This window comes from Papio anubis, chromosome 1 (genome assembly GCF_008728515.1).
Source record: "Papio anubis isolate 15944 chromosome 1, Panubis1.0, whole genome shotgun sequence".
Taxonomy (NCBI): Eukaryota; Metazoa; Chordata; class Mammalia; order Primates; family Cercopithecidae; genus Papio; species Papio anubis.
Window position 1 is genome coordinate 195,796,280 of NC_044976.1, and position 16,671 is coordinate 195,812,950.

Below are 16,671 nucleotides of genomic sequence, written 5' to 3' on the forward strand. Positions count from 1 at the left end.
CAGTATTCAAGGGCTGTGAAACCCGTATATATGCACTGTGGGAGACCCACCTTTCCTATAGCCAGGTTAGGCAGGACCAACTGTGGGACTTGTGTATGCACAGGTTTGAGTATGCACCTGAGTATATGGAGGGGTCCTGGAACCAATCGTTCTCCCCTTTCCCCTTCTCTTCTCATTTTGAAAACATATATGTTTTTCTCTTTTCTTGTGGGGATGTGGAGAGAGGGAAGGAGCAGCCACCTGTGGTGCTCACCACCTCCTCCAAAAATAGGCCCCAATGGCTAACCTAGGAGGTGTTCTCTTCCCCTCTCTTCTCTGTTGGTTCACGATGGCACAGCAGTTCTTTGGGGATGTACACATGTCCCAGGCAAGGCTGAGTACAGCAACAGCAGTAGGAGGACCCCAGAAGGCCCTTAGCCATCCTGCCTCTAGGACTCTGAACAAACTTCAGGAATTGCACCTTCCTTCTTCAACCAGCTCCAACTCCCCCTCCCTCTGTTGCTCTCCCTTCTCACAGGCACACAGGCAGAGTCCACAAAACCAGCTCTACATGTTGGCTAGGGTCATAGCTGCAAAGAGAGAGAATTGAACACCTGTAATGTAAAACCTTAACTGAGACTTCCCACTGATCTGAGACTGTAATTAACTGACAACATATGTCAGAACTAAGAATATGTCTTTTATGCTGAAATAATAATGATTATTATTATTTATTAAATGCCAATTATTTCTGAATGGTGCTAAATCCTTTACATATATCATCCCATTTAATTCCAACAACACTGTTACTTTCTCTGATGAGAAAATTGAGTCTTGAGAATGTGTTCAGAATCAAACACAGTAACTGGCAGAGCTAGAATTTCAGCCTGAGTTTATATAACGCTAAAGATACCATTGTAGATACCATGTCACATTGCTGTCCTGGATGGTATCAATATAAATGAACCATTGTCATTAGTTTAGACTTTACATTTTCATTAGTTATGTTATCCAGCTTATCAACATACATTTGCATCAAACTATGTGTGGAATGACTGTAAAAGGATCAATGCAAGTACTGTTTTATTGAAAAGACTGGTATGAGGCATGAGGTTTCTGGAGACAATACAATTGCATTTTAAAATATATTCTATACTGGGGATTTCCCAACTCTCTTTTGTGAGCCCGGCCTGCAGACTCAGCCTCTTTTCTTGCCTACCTTGAAGGAGATCTGCGTGATCCCTGGGCTGGGGCATTAGCTCCATTTCCTCAGAAATGTCACTGAAGTCATCACTAGTGCTAGAGGAGCATCGTTTTTACCCCTGGGAGTCCACCACCAGAGAGAATTGCTGGCCTCACTAAACACCAAAGTTTGGGGTGCCTCTGAGCAGTAGGATCAGTAGGGTCTAGCAAGGGCAAATCTGTGCAGTCAGTAGCTTTCTTTTTTCTACCTTTTATCCTCTTGTGGGATCTTCTTATTTTCCTGAGGCTCTTAGTTCTTAAGTGCTTGCTTTTTCCTTGCCATTCTGAAAACCTTCTAGGAAGATTTTATAATCACACCACGGTTATATCTGAGATCAGCTTACCACATTGCCCCCTGGAAAACAGCAACCTCAGACTTTAAGATGCCAGAATAGCCACCGCTTGTCATGAGGATTCTTGCTTTAACTTTCTTCTTTAATCTTGTGGGGGCTTTTATTTGTACTATTGAGAGTGGTGAGGCAGAAGGAAAAGACACCCTTTTCATACCGTCTATTAAGGGCTGCCTGAGTGCCAGGACTGTGTTAGTTGCTTTACACACAACAACCCTACTCTGTGACACCCACTGTGTGGGATTATTGTTGTCGCTATGTAGATATGGAAACCAAGGCTCAGCAACATGACATAACTTGCACAGGGCCATACTTATACAGCATGGGGTCAGAACTGGGATGGAAACCTAGGTCTGCCTGTATCAGTCCCTTTTCAATTATATTGAAAGGGCCATGTCCTCAAGGAACTCACAATTTAGTGTTCCTTTCATGTTCAACCTTGTTTGTTCAAATGTTCATGGAAAGAAGCAGCCACTGTCCTTTCAGATTAAATAAGTTTTTTGGATCTGGCAGAGCCAAAAATGAGAACTCGGCTAATGTCTACACTAAAACAGCATATGCCCATGAGCATCCTTCACAGAGGAGGGCAGGAGAAAAGAGAAAGGATGTGTAGCTCACATACAGTGGGTCCTTTCATCTTTGCTTTCTTGAAGTGGCCAGAAGGGACTGGCACAGGGGAAAGCCATTGAGGCAAAGATGTTCACTGGAGAAAAGAGGGTAGTTGAGCTCTGTGAGAACCCAGAGAAAAATTAGGTTCTTGTTAGATCATTTGGGCATAGAATTGCCTACGGCTTTTATTATTATTATTTTGTTTCAGAGACAGTCTTGCTCTGTCACCCAGGCTGGAGTACAGTGGCGTGATCTTGGCTCGCTGCAACCTCCGCCTCCCGGATTCAAGCGATTCTCCTGGATCAGCCTCCCAAGTAGCTGGGATTACAGGCGCCCGCCACCACATCCAGCTAATTTTTTGTATTTTTAGTAGAGACAGAGCTTTGCCCAGGCTGGTCTCAAACTCCTGAGCTCAGGCAATCCACCCACCCCGGCCTCCCAAAGTGTTAGGTTTATAGGCATGAGCCACCACACCTGGCCTGCCTACGGCTTTTAATGCCAAAAGTAAAAAGAAGTCTCTCTTACGCAGGTATGTCCCAGACCCTAGAAGCACTTTCTCAGGAGTGTGATGTCTGTGGAATGTAAGAGGTAGCTTGGAAAAAAAAAGTGACATATACTAGAGGTTTTATTTCCCTTCAGAGTTAACCCTTGTGTTGTTCACTGCTTATAGAGTTGAAGTATTTCAAATAGTTAGACAATTACTTTAACACTAGAGAGTTACTTACTTTACAGAAAAGCAATGTTGACTAGTTATCAGTGTTATCTGTCTGTTCTGAATTACCTGTACTGGCAGATGATCTAATGCTTTTCTCTATGGCCTTTTTAATAGTAGTATTTTCTACCACTTGGCAGTAACTAGAGTTTCAGACATAGTCTCTAGGTCTAGTCTTGAAAAATGATGTCTAAGAAATAATATTAATCATCAACACTCATTGAGCACTTATTATATGTCAAGGCTCATTGGCATTTAGGGCACTCAGTACCGTATTAGTATAAACTCATTTAATCCTCACAACAACCCCAATGAAGTAGATTCTCGTATATATCACTATTTTGCAGAAGAGTACATTTAGTCGTAGAGAGTTAAGTAACTTGCCTGTATTAGTCCATTTTCACACTGCCATAAAGACGTACCTGAGACTGGGTAATTTATAAAGGAAAAAAACTTAATTGACTCACAGTTCTGCATGGCTGGGGAAGCCTCAGGGAGCTTTCAATCATGGCAGAAAGTGAAGGGGAAGAAGGCAGGTCTTACCATGGCAAAGCAGGAGAGAAAGAGTGCAAAAGAAGCCACACACTTTTAAACCATCAGATCATGTGAGAACTTACTATCACAAGATCAGCATAGGGGAAACCACCCCTGTGATCCAATCACCTCCCACTATGTCCCTCCCTCAACACGTGGAGATGACAATTCTGCGGACCCAGAGCCAAACCGTATCATTGCCCAAGGCCACACAGCTAGTGAATGTGGAGCCAGGATATGATGCTGTGATAAAGCCTGAGGTGTAATGGTGGACTTTCTGCTGCCTGTCTCTGGGTTTTAGAAGTATTTTTCTTAGCCTCTTCCTGGAAGCTTTCAAATCAATACCACATAGGTTATTGCTCTCATACATAAAGGCATCCTGGAAATGTGGTCCTGGAGGACTTGCTATGGAATAACATACAGCTCCAGGAGCTGGCTTTCAGGGACTGACAACATTGTCTTTTGCTTCTTTTAGGTAAAAGTGATGATGAAGAAAGTCTTTGCAAGTCAGCCCACGGGGCAGGGAAAGGAACTGCTGAGGAAGGCAAGGACCATAAGCGCCCCAAACGTCCGAGAACCATCTTGACAACTCAACAGAGGCGAGCATTCAAGGCCTCATTTGAAGTATCCTCCAAGCCCTGCAGGAAGGTATAGGAGGGAGCAGGGAGGAAAAGGAGCTGGGCCCCACTTCTCTGTGTGCACTCAGACCCCTCTGGGATCTCAGTGGACATTGGGGGTCAGAGTGGTGAGGAAGGCTGTTTAGACAGAGCCTGCACAGGTGGCTCAAGCCCTGTTGGAGACTCCAGAGATCACTAAGCTGTGGCCAGGATGTGATAGACTCTCCCCAAGCTTTCATGCGTGCACACCAACTCCACCTTTCATTTCATGGAGCACACCTTTCATTTCATGGAGCACAATGGGAACAGTAATAATGATAGGTGCCCATTGTGGTGTAGACCCAGATGCTGTAAAACAAAGAGTATAAAAACACAGTGGCTTGCAGTATGTACTCTTTTTTGAGTCTGGCTTTTTCCACTTGGTGTGGTGATTTGGGGATTGATTCATTCCTATTTCAGCATTCCACTGTAAAGGTGTGCCATGGTTGGTTTGTCCATGCACCTGTTGATGGGTATTTGGGGTTGTATCTAGTTTGGGACCGTTTCAAATAGGACTGCTATGAACATTCATGTAAAAAAAATACAGTGGTTTAATGAGACAGGAGTTTATTCTCTTCTGTCACAGTCCAGAGGTGAGCAAGGCAAGGCTGGTGGGTGGCTCTGTTATCCATCTCCTGGGTTCAAGCGACTGCTCCAGTTGTCACCATGTTTCCAGTCACCAGGTAGAGAAAGAGGAAATGGAGGGCAAGCACCCTGCTTTTTAAGGATGTATCCAGGGGTTGTTCAAATCATTTCTCCTCATATGTTTTGGCCAAAATGTAGTCCTGTGGCCACACTTCCTGCAGGGAAAGTTGGGAAATGAGTCTGTCTGGGTGACCAAGAGCCTTGCTAAACTTAGTGATTCAATTACTCATAGGAGGAAGAAAGAATAGATATTGGGGACAATTAGCAGTCTCTGCCATAAATAGCAGCACCCATTTATTGAGTACTTATTGTTTATCGACTGCCTGTCATGTACTGAGTACTATCTTTTACATGGTAAAAATAAAGAAAACGGGGTTTTCTTTACTGAAATTCACAAGGGAAATACATTTTGAAAAAATGTTAGCATTATTTTTCCTGCATCCTTTTCTGTATTAGTCAGCTTTGTCTGTGATAAAACAAACAAACAAACAAAAAGTCATCATGGCTCCCAACAAGCATGTATTTTCCCTTCTTGGACTGTGCATTGGCTGTGGCCCAGTGGGGTGCAGGTTCCAGCCTGCTCCACCTGTCATTCGAGGATCCAGGCTGAGAGAGCAGCCCTCTCCTGGGCATGTTGTTCTCATGACGATGGCAGGAGGCAAGAGGCCAAGTCAAAGTGGGAAGCCCATCGAAAACCTCTTGCTGGATATCAGACACATCACATCCCACAGGCCAAAGCAAGGCATGGGCTTAGCCAGCATAGGTGCAGTGGTGAAGCACACACCCACCACAGGGCAGGGGAGGGAAGGATAGATATTTATTGAGCAATAGTCCAGCCTATCACAACTTCTGACCTTCGGAAAGATTCAGTTGCAGACTCACTTTTTCTGCCCTTTCAGCTCCTTATGCTCCAAGAGAGGTATGGTAGAAAGTGAAATGCCCCCAAATTGGGCTTGCACCAGGACAAATTATAATCTTCCTCACTTATTTACTTCTTCCATGTATACTAAACTCCCAGCCCATGTATGGCTTTGTGCTGAGTGCTTGTCCCGGGCAGCTTCCAAGTAAACAGCAAGAAGGAGATGCGCGTACACATTACTGTAACAGCAGAGAGGGGGCTCTGAGGACCATAACAGAGGGGAAGCCAGGAAGCAAGGCAAGGGAAAGGTCACTTTGGTCTAGGCAATCAGGCAAGGCTTTGTGGAACAGGTGGCTTTTGAGCTGGGCCTCTGAGAAATGGATACGGTTTCAGCAGGTGGAGGTGGGCCCCTGAGTACACTCCTATTTTAGTTGGCTTAGCAGAAGGATGTGCTGCAAAAACCTGTTCTAATCATTCCACTTCTAAGCCTTGCCCCAAGTGGCATGATAAAGGGGAAGTATTTCTCAAGGCCTCAGTTTGCTCTACTCACACATTTATTCAAGGAGCTCTTTCAATCCCTTCTCCTCCCCAGGATCTAATCAAGAGAGGGCAGTGTCTCTCAGGCCCCCTCTGAAAATCTGTGCTTCTTGCCCTTTCTCTTCTCGACACCTTGCCAGACCTCACTGTGTGCCTGTATGGTGGGCAGATGTTTCCATGTATCTCTTTATTATCTGGATCCCAGTTGTGCTGTCTCCGCTACAGCCCTGGCACACATGTTGGCCTCAGAGTTGTCTACCTGGCTCTGCCGGATTCCAGATGGCTCTCATCTTATTCTCTTTGGGCAGGGCTCACTTGAGGTAGCAGTTAATATGGATATTTGTGAAACACCCAAAGTTACATAGAGACATGAGGGACAAAACCAAAAATTAAGGTCAATGAATTTAGGCAAGAGAGGAGAGCAAGGGAGAGCCATTTGTTTTTCCAAAGTGATTTTTCACTCTCAGATCTCCTGAAGTAGGTCAATGCATATGCATGGCTTATAGCTAAAGCACAACAATAGACTAATGTCTAAACCACTTGAAGGCCTAATTTCCAGAGCAAGAGAAATCCAGAAACACCTCTTGGGAATGCACATGTAAATTAATAATTATTCTTTTGTTTCTTTACCTGGTGAAGGACTTTCTCTCTACCTGAAGGGAAGCAATGTTCTCGTGTTTGTGTTTATGCTCAACATTAAAAACTATCCAGCTCCTAGAGCGGATACAGTCTTTTGGCCTCCTCGTGTATTATATAAAAGACGTTCTACCTCCTACCCTGAGATGCCAATGTGCCTACGTTTCTCATATTCAATTTTTCCAAGGTGAGAGAGACTCTGGCTGCAGAGACAGGACTGAGTGTTCGTGTTGTCCAGGTGTGGTTCCAGAACCAGAGAGCGAAGGTAACCTTTTTCTTACTTTTATCTGTCCCCGTGTTGCTGGTTTCCTGAAATAATCACAGTAGAACATTGTACTTGCTGCCAGGTTTTCTCACCTTAGCTCATTGGATAGAGTAGTTCTCTTGATTCAAAAATTCTGTTATCAATAGTTATTTTGGCCACAGCAGCCCTGCAGAAGGGGAGAGAGAAGGCATTCGTTTTAGTGAAATTGCTTGTACTTTCCTAGTGGCCATGACTGTGAATTTGGCCAGCCATCTGTATGAATAAATGTCTTTCTGTGTCTTTTGGTAAAAGCATGTTCCTTAATTCATATTTATTTAACGCAAATACCAGAGTTGTTTTAAAAGTAGCATGCATATGACTGGTCCAAGACAATGTTATGACAGGGTAGAATGAGTGCCTTTTCTTACTTCTCCCAGGGCCCAGCCCTCACTAATATAGGCCCAAGCCGTCATACTGTCCTCTGGATCCAATGAAGCTCTATATTCCCTCATCATGGTTTTAGTTTTAGACCTTTTACTCTTTCATCTTCCTACCTCTAAAATACATGTCCTGTGACTGTTTCCTTCTATTCTGATCTTTAGTGGATGATATGAGGCACAAACTCCTATATTTCCTGCCTACACTACAACAATCAGTGCAGAATGCTTCTGTGACAAAATATGTGGAGATACTCTCCATACGCCAAGCAGGCAATCAATTGTGCAGTGGATACCAACTGGGTGTCCTCTAATTCTGACACTCTCTACCTGGAAATAGTGTCAGACTTCACAGGTTGAGGGTTCGGTCCCACAAGACTGCCCTCCCCTTCAAATGCCAATTGCAAGCTCCAGGTTCTTTTACCTGTGCTTTGGACCAGCTAGCTATAAATTGGGATTCCCGTGACCCCACTCCTTGGGTTTGATAAATTTGCTAGAGCATCTCACAGAACTCAGGGAAATACTTACTTATATTTACTGCTTTATTATTGAGGATATTACAATGGATGCAAATGAAGTGATGCATATGGCGAGAAATGGGGGAAGGGTGTGAAGCTTCCATGTCCTCCCTGTGTACCCCAGTCTCCAGGAATCTCCATGTATTCAGCTGTCTGGAAGCTCTCGATCCCCATCCTTTTGGGGTTTTATGGAGGTTTCATTATGTAGGCATGATTAATTAAATCACTGGCCACTGATGGTCAGTTTAACTTTCAGCCCATCCCTTTTCCACAGAGGTTTGGAGGTGGGGCTGAATGCTCCAACCATCTAATCACACCCGGGTCTTTCTGATTATCAGCCTCCACTCTGAAGCTGCCTAGAGGCTGACAGCGGTCAGTCAGTCATTAACATTCAAATAGGCATCGCTTTGGAGAGTCCAAAAATTTTAGGAATCGTACACCAAAAAACAGGGTCGACAACCAAATATATACTTTACAGTATCACAGGTTATCTCTTTATTTGATCACGATTGGTTAAGGTAGCATTTCCCTAAATGACATCCTCAGAACAGGGCTATTGATGTGTTATTCCACCAAAGAAAGACTCCATGGTGCGATAAGTTGCAGAGGCCCTATAGTCTATGGATTCATAAAGCACAGGGGCCCATTTAAAGGTCTGAAAAATCTTGCAATAGAGAAAATGTTTACAAAAATCTAGTGTTTCCTACACACAGACACATACACGCGCTCAAAGTATATGTCAACATCTCATGGAACCCTAATGCTCTATGGAACACAGTTTGAGAAACATTGAGTTAAAATATTCCTTCAGGGAAGCTTGCATGTTAGCAGGGTACCTTGGAAGAGGCATGAATGTCTGGGTAGGCTCATCTCAAACTTAAGGGCCAGTAGACAGGGAGGGGGAAAGGAACAGCCTCTGGGCTGATTCTAAATCACAACCTGTCAGTATCCTCTTGTTCCATACGTCTAGGCTGGGCTGCAAATTTCACAGTCACACACTTATTACCTAATGTAAAATGGTCACACCACAAGCAGCAAGTTTTGTTTGCTGAGGGAACATCCCTGTTTCTGCTAAGACAAGCTGCACCCCTGCTTCCCAGTCAGCTGTCTTTATACTGCTGCAGAGTAGAAGAGCTCTCAGCTGCAATGCTTCTAGCACACGGGGCTGGCCACTGCGGCTCCTTTCCTAAGTAAGGGCTAGAGCTTTGCCAACAAGCCCTCTCCCAGGGAAGGCATCGCTTCCAGGCCCCCACCTTACCATGTGAACATGCTGCAGGTCACCTGACTTCTAATCCTGTGGTCCTCTCCTTATCAGATGAAGAAGCTGGCCAGGCGACAGCAGCAGCAGCAGCAAGATCAGCAAAACACCCAGAGGCTGAGCTCTGGTAAGCTGGTGCCTCCTCCCAGGCAGTTCTGGCTGGAATCCAGGCTGTTCCTACCAGAGGCCTCCCACTACCCAGCTCTTTGGATGACATATCTGGACTCAGTGAAGCCTAGACCATACCCACTGGAGAGATAAGGCCTTCAAGGGAGAACTGAGCCATGAGGAACTTGTGAGAGGGTTGAGGACACCTGAGCTGCATGCAGGCTTAGAGCTGCTAATTGGGGATGGCACTGACCTTATCCACAGCGTCCGGGCCTGGATCCCACCACAGTGTCAGGGAGAATGTGTCAGGACTACTTGCAGAGTCACAGATACGTTCAGTTTCTCATCTTGCCTAGTTCTCCTTCCAGGCTAATTGATTTAATAGAAGATGCCTCGGTGACTTGCCTCTTTCCAAAATAATGTAAAGTAGTGAAAATAATGATAGTAAAATAACAAGGCCCTCCTTGGTTGAACAGTTTTATAGATTGGTGTTCTCATACGTGCTGACTTGACTTTTACAACACCCACTCCGGGAGGTGAGTGGAGAAGTTGTTATTATCCCCATCTCACAGATGAGCGAACAAAGGCTCTGCAAGACTGAATGTGGCCCTAGATCAGTAAGGGAGGGGGCTGGAACTGGAACACTGTGTTCCACAGGCCATGCTGCCTTCTCATCTCTACCCAGGTGTACTTTTAAAAAAGTCAGAGTGATATGAGGATTAGGGAGGAGGGTGAAGAGGTACAGACTGTGGGAGACTTCATGGAAGTTAAAAGAAAAAAAACAAACAAGAAATACTATATTAGAACAATGTCATTCTTAAAGGCTATGCCCCTCACCCCCCAACTCAGCTATCCAGAATTCCTTGAATGGTTTGTACCTTAAAACAGGGCTTCTTACATTTTAATATGCACGTAAATCACCTGGGAGTTTGGTGAAGTGCAGATTCCAATTCATAAGGAAGGTCTGGGTGGGCCACAAGATTATGCCTCTTTAACAAGCTTTTCGGTGGTGCCATTGCTGCTAGCCTGTGGACCACACTTTGAAGTCTGTGGAATGTGATCCTAGTTCTCAGGCCCCTCAGCACAGCCTCTTATCCTCATACGGACCCTGCCTTGTGCTTGGCATCAGGTCTAGGCTTAATCTAGAATTTGACTCTTGCAGCCAAGAGTTCCCTTAGTTTCTTACCTTCTAGACTAAACGGTATGTTAACAACAAGGTAGAAGTTAGGGAGAGAAGAAATAAAACAGGGCATGGGTGTGGGGAAGGGTGGAGCAGCAAGCTGGTTAGATCTGAATTCTTCCCTCAGCTCCACCCCTAAGGCTCTTTTTGTGGGAGCAACTTTGCCTTGTTCCTCAGGCTGTGTGCATCCCTAGGGTAGGGCCCTAATGCCTGCTAGTCCTACCTCACAGGACCCCTGTGCAGTTCAAAGGGAGAAGAATGCATCAAAGCATTGTGAGAACACAAACTCATATGGCTTGGGACTTAGTTTACATAATTCTAAAGGAAGCTCCAAAGGTAGACTTAAGAAAGCAGAGGCTAGTGGGAAATAGTATCTGTTCTTCCCATGTTCAGAGAACCTCAGCAAGTTGTGGAGGCAGGAAGTGAATCCTGCTTTTCTTATAAAATTCTATCTACAAGTATAGCAAGCTATAATTCCAAAGCATACACAGTCCTATGGAATCTTCCCATCAGCCCCATGAGGTCAACAGGTCACAGCTCCCACTTGACTGATGGGCTCATACTGATTTATCATAGAAAGATCTTTAGATACATCTATTCTAGAGACTGCCAAACATGTGGCTAGCATCACAACCTTTTGTTGAAATGATATATTTTAAGGATGTTCTCAAAGTTCAACATCCCAGCCCCTACCCTATTCCTATCCTCCAAAGTGATTGCTGATGGCCTCTGGTAGGACAAAGACTGGAACCACTGATGTCACCTCATCCCATTTTATTTTATAAATGAGGGAATCAGGACCCAGGGAAGTCACATGCCAGGCTGCACATTGAGAATGACCTGGCTGCTTCTTTGTTCCACAGCTCAGACAAATGGTGGTGGGAGTGCTGGGATGGAAGGAATCATGAACCCCTACACAGCTCTGCCCACCCCACAGCAGCTCCTGGCCATCGAGCAGAGTGTCTACAGCTCAGATCCCTTCCGACAGGGTCTCACCCCACCCCAGATGCCTGGAGACCACATGCACCCTTATGGTAAGAGGGACTCAAGCCCCCCGGGCCCTCTCATATCTTGTATGGGTTTCTCATTCCCTCCTAAACACATCTACGCAGTTCCCAGATGCTCACCGAAGCTCCAAAGCAGAATAATGTGCCCTACAAAATACTGCTAGAATCGCCTAACCAATGGCTACAGGAGAAAGACCTTCATGCATATTCATTAGTGACCCTTCCATTTATCTTGTTTTCAAAGCTTCTTGTTTGTTGGTTTTTAATAGGAAGTTGTGCTCTCCTTGTAGACCTGTTTGTTGTCATTGAATTCTGCAAGTCTTGCGCTTTCATGCCAGATGTCAGCAGTATCGGTGCTACGGAAGGCCTTAATTAAGCAAACATTTGCCTAAAGTAAGAAAAGATATAAAAAGCACAGAAGACAAATTTTCTATCTGGACTATCCTACTATGGATACCAATAGGTGTTCTCATGTAACTAGTGAAACATAAACTGACTTGTAAAGTGAAAAGTATCTCCCTTATACCCACCCCACCCAAAGAAGCATTGATTTAAATGCTGCATATATGGATAGCTGAGCCTCTCCCACTTACCCAGCTTTGTGCTTAAGCTAATGGACAACAACGGCGAGCCTGAGGACCCAGAGTAGGGGGCTGGGTGAGCTTTGGAGTGAAGGCTCAAGTTAAACCTCAACCAAATATAGGGCATTACATTTTTATACAGAGAAGGTTAGTGGTGTATGTAATGCATTGGTCTATACTGTGTAATCTGATAAATTATACTGACAGTTAAAAAATAATTTTATGCAGCAAGCCTTCTAAATATTAGTATCAGAGATTCATGCCACAGATCACAGATTTTGTTAAACAGCTTCTTTCTTGCCTTCATTTAAAAAAAAAAAAATCTGTTGTTAAAATCACCCCCACCTTCCCATATCACACATTCAGCAAACATTTATTAAGATTTGGCCCTTGGCAAGCCCTTCACTGGCCGACCCCATTCATTGGATGTTCAGTGATAGCCACCCTCTTGGCTTCCTTAGAAGGCACAGGTCACATCTGTACCATTCTTTACTCCACCGCTGTGGGAAAACAGGGCAACTACATTTTTTTGCAAATTCTTTTCAGAGTCTCAGGGGTTTTGTTACCTAAAGTATCCCTGTGATGACTCCTTTAATAAAATGAATATTTAAAGCCCCATGACAAGTTGTATAAACTCCAGTTTTCACCTCTCCTATTTACTTGAAGTGGAGACAGAACATTCTTTGCCTCCATGTCTTGGTTGCAGTGATTTCTCGGCTGTTCCACTGTGTGCCCTACTGGCTTCCCTATGAAAGGTGTTAATTAGTTGAAAGTAGGCACCTAACCTTCCTCTCCATTACAAATTTGGGGTAACACCCGATAGCTAGTAGACCCTTGGTGTTTGAAAGAACAAATGTTATCACAGGAGTTTTCATTAACCTCACTCAAAGAGCTTTTTTTTGGTTTTGTTTTTTTGTTGGTTTTACCATCCCTTCTTCAAGCATCATTTTTTAGGCCCAAGTCCTGTGGGAGCTCTGCCCTGTCTCTCCAGCCTCTGGTGACATGTCCTGCCTACTCCCCACACTCCCTGTCTAGACACTGTGACATTTGCTTATGCTGCACTCAATTTAGCACTTTGTCATGTCCTGGTTTAGATTGTTTTCACTTGTTGCACTTTGGACACGAGCTGCCTAAAGAGAATACAGACTTTTTGTAGAAAGTTTCACATGGGACATGTGCTCAGGCAATGCTTGTTGAATTCAGCTGAATATCCTGACACTGAAATGAGTCACCTCTTCCAGACCCTCATGCCAGTGTTTCCTCTCCATTTCAGGTGCCGAGCCCCTTTTCCACGATCTGGATAGCGACGACACCTCCCTCAGTAACCTGGGTGACTGTTTCCTAGCAACCTCAGAAGCTGGGCCTCTGCAGTCCAGAGTGGGAAACCCCATTGACCACCTGTACTCCATGCAGAATTCTTACTTCACCTCTTGAGTCTTCCCCTAGAGTCCTGTGACTAGGCTCCCATATGGAACAACCATATTCTGTGAGGGGTCACTGGCTTTGGGACAGGGAGGCCAGGGAAGAGGTGGGTTGGGGAGGGAGTTTTGTTGGGGATGCTGTTGTATAATGATATGGTGTAGCTCAGCATTTCCAAAGACTGAATACATTATGGATTGCATAGTTTAATGTTTCTAATAAGAGTCTTAGCATTAGATATGAAGATATGAAGACGTGTTTATCATTAAGGACAGGGACTTTTAATATAGACATTCTCATGCAAACTAGATACTTAGGGACTCCTAACAACTTCCCACCATGTCGGGGAAGCTCTTGTCAAGAGGTGCATATGTCTATCCATCTACTCACCCATAGACAGAAGGACAGACAGATAGATGTGTGTGTGAGTGTGTAACCTTTCATATTTTACCCTCAAAGTTTATTCCTAATTAACAGACACCAACTGTACAGCAAAAGTAACTTTATTTTCAGTGTGAACTATATTTAAGGAAATGCTTGATGCACTTAAGTTATAAAATGAGATAATTTACTTTTATAAACTTTATTTTTAGTTTGACGAGACTTGTCAGCAGGGCAGAGAGGGCTGCTCCACCTAGCGCCATAGCTTTGAGTGCTTGGGTTCATTCTGTTTGCAGAGTGTCTTTCAGGTCTGGAAAGCAATTCCGTGTGGCTGATGGTGTTCTCTCTTGCATTCTTGCTCTCTTTGGGGTTGAATCACTGGGCAGGGGTGGGACAGCATAATCCCTGATCATGTCCTGAGAAAATGTAAAGCCCAGACTCCTGGGCTTTCTTTTAAATTCTGACAAGTGGTTGTTGGGCAGTGCTCGGAAGGTTGGCTCAGCTCTTGAGCTTCAGCATCTGCAAGTGTGGATGAGGCTAATAGTAGGTACCTACCTCACTGGGAAACACCAAGGCTTAATTCATTCCCAGGACACATGAGCAGGGCTGAGACTAATATCTGATATTTGTTTAAGATATAACCAGGGCACTCACTTGGCAAAGGAGGGTACATAGGGTTGCAGAGCAGGAGGGCTCCCAAACTCCCGAGGGCAGTTTTGCCTGCTGAAGTCCCTCTGCAAAGCCTGTGCTGGAGGAGACACCAGCTCAGAGCAGCTCAGAGGGATCCCAGAGTCCCAGAGTGGGGAGGAGGCGAAGGCTGAGGGGATAGAAGAGGGCCTGGGGGTGTTCTAGAGCAGGGGTGGGCAAACTGCTGCCTGCAGGCCTGCTTTCTATGGCTTGCCAGCCAAGAATGGTTTTTACTTTTTTTTTGAGGTCATTAAAAAAAAAGGAGAAGAAGAATATATAACAAGCTGTCTGTGGCCTGGAAATCCTGAAATATTTGCTATCTGTATTGTCTGGCCCTTACAGAAAAAGTTTGGGGCCCCTTGTTTTAGAGGGTCTGTTTCTAAAGAACCTCATGGAGCTCATAGAGGCAGAAGGGTCCGGTGGAAACCCTTGGCTCTTCCTTCCAACTCACTCTTCTGATCCTCAGCACAGAAGACCCAGCAGCCATTGTACATGGAGACAGTTCCACACCCTGGTCTCCAGTTGTGGTGCTAGGATGGGATCGTTCTGTGCTAGGAAGCCTCCTGGGAAACCAGAATGAGTTGGTGGGGAAGACAGAGGGTCACTGTGGACCTATCCGGGAGGGGCCGGGACAGGCTTGGCCTCACTTCTGGGGACATCATTGGAGACTTGAACACAGAGACACGTCCCTATCACTCTGGCAAGGCCAGAGGGAACATGTCCCCTTATGGTAGCGTCTATGTCGTGTGATTTTTTGTGCTCTTGTTTATAATTTATGCAAACCACCAAGAAACCCAAACCAGTCTGATGAGTGAAAATTATGCAGATGCTGTATGGCCCCACAGGTTTCTGTGGTAAAGACCAGTTGGAGAATGTAGCAGATACTATGTGAGTGAAAATGAATAGAGATCCTTATTCCACTCCTTAATGGCATACCAAGATGAAATTAAAAATCTCTTACAAATGAGCTGTTGTTTATTCAGGGATTGGATGGTGGGTGGGGAACCAGGGGGGCATGGGAGTTTTGTCTACAAAGCCACGGGGATGAGCTTATGGCAAAGCTTTGAATGAATGGAAAGGATGACTACAGCAAAACATAAGGAGAAAAGGGTCTTCAACTTCTTGCCAAGATGGACAAAGACCCCAGTCTTGACCCCACAGAAGGAGGCAGTGGGAGCTTTCCATCACCACCATCAAGTTCCCTCAGGGCAGAGCAGTTTGCGACATGTGATGAGGGAACACTTGCTTGGAAATCAGAACACAGTGACGGGGCAGGAGAAGGATTTCTCATGCAGGACTGAAGGCAGATGCCCAGCCAGGATGGGAGAGCCAGGCAGCAGACAGTGGCTCCCTGACAGAGTCTCCCAAAGTTATCAACAATTTTCAATGTGATATATGGTGGGCAAATAGGACTATGGAGAAAAGAAGTCAGGAAGCAGTATGGATGTAAGACCAGGAGACATACTCACAGGGGGGGGATTGTTTTTTGTCTGTTTTCTGCCCCACTTGCAATTGTTCAAAGCTTGCAACCCCCACCTCTGGCTCACTCACCATATGTTAGAAGCTGGCTCTTCCTCTTGCTGAGGGCCTGGAAGGAGATAGATGTGTATTATAAGGCCAGGTTGACAGGAGGAGCCCACTGAGGAGGCCTTATCTCAGATTGGCCTCCACTGGGCAGACCTTAGTTCCTAACTCCGGCTTCCTGGGAGAGCCCAGGCACAAGCCCTTTACCCCTCATATTTGCCTAGTGAGCAACGAACTGACCTTCAGAATCAGCATACGTGGCCTTCTCAAGCCTACAAGGCTGGGTTAGGTGCCTATATGGACTACTTGGACTAATGCTACCTGCTGCAACAAATAAACCTCCAAATATTATAATAGCTCAAACACAATAGAAATTTATATTTTTACTCACATAAAAGACCTGGGAAGGAGTTTGGGTTAGAAGCACACCTCTCTTTCATGCACAGTGAGGGCTCTGCTCCTGGCTTCCAGGCTTTCACTGGGGATCAGTTGTCTCCATTCATCTTTTCCCCTTCCCACTGGAAGTGGATGAGTCTAGATTGAAGTCCCAGCTCCTGGACTTACTAGC

The 16,671-nt window shown here is 45.0% G+C and overlaps 1 protein-coding gene across 1 annotated transcript; it reads left to right on the forward strand.

Annotated features, from left to right (window-relative positions):
* The first annotated feature begins 3,904 nt into the window (after window positions 1–3,904).
* On the forward strand, window positions 3,905–15,543 carry LOC101014470 (LIM homeobox transcription factor 1-alpha). Its single transcript, XM_021931108.2, has 4 exons — window positions 3,905–4,074; window positions 6,947–7,024; window positions 9,274–9,343; window positions 11,368–15,543. Exons 3-4 carry the CDS (start codon window positions 9,274–9,276, stop codon window positions 11,673–11,675), a joined length of 378 nt encoding a protein of 125 aa, XP_021786800.1. The 5' UTR covers window positions 3,905–4,074; window positions 6,947–7,024; the 3' UTR covers window positions 11,676–15,543.
* Window positions 15,544–16,671: the final 1,128 nt, after the last annotated feature.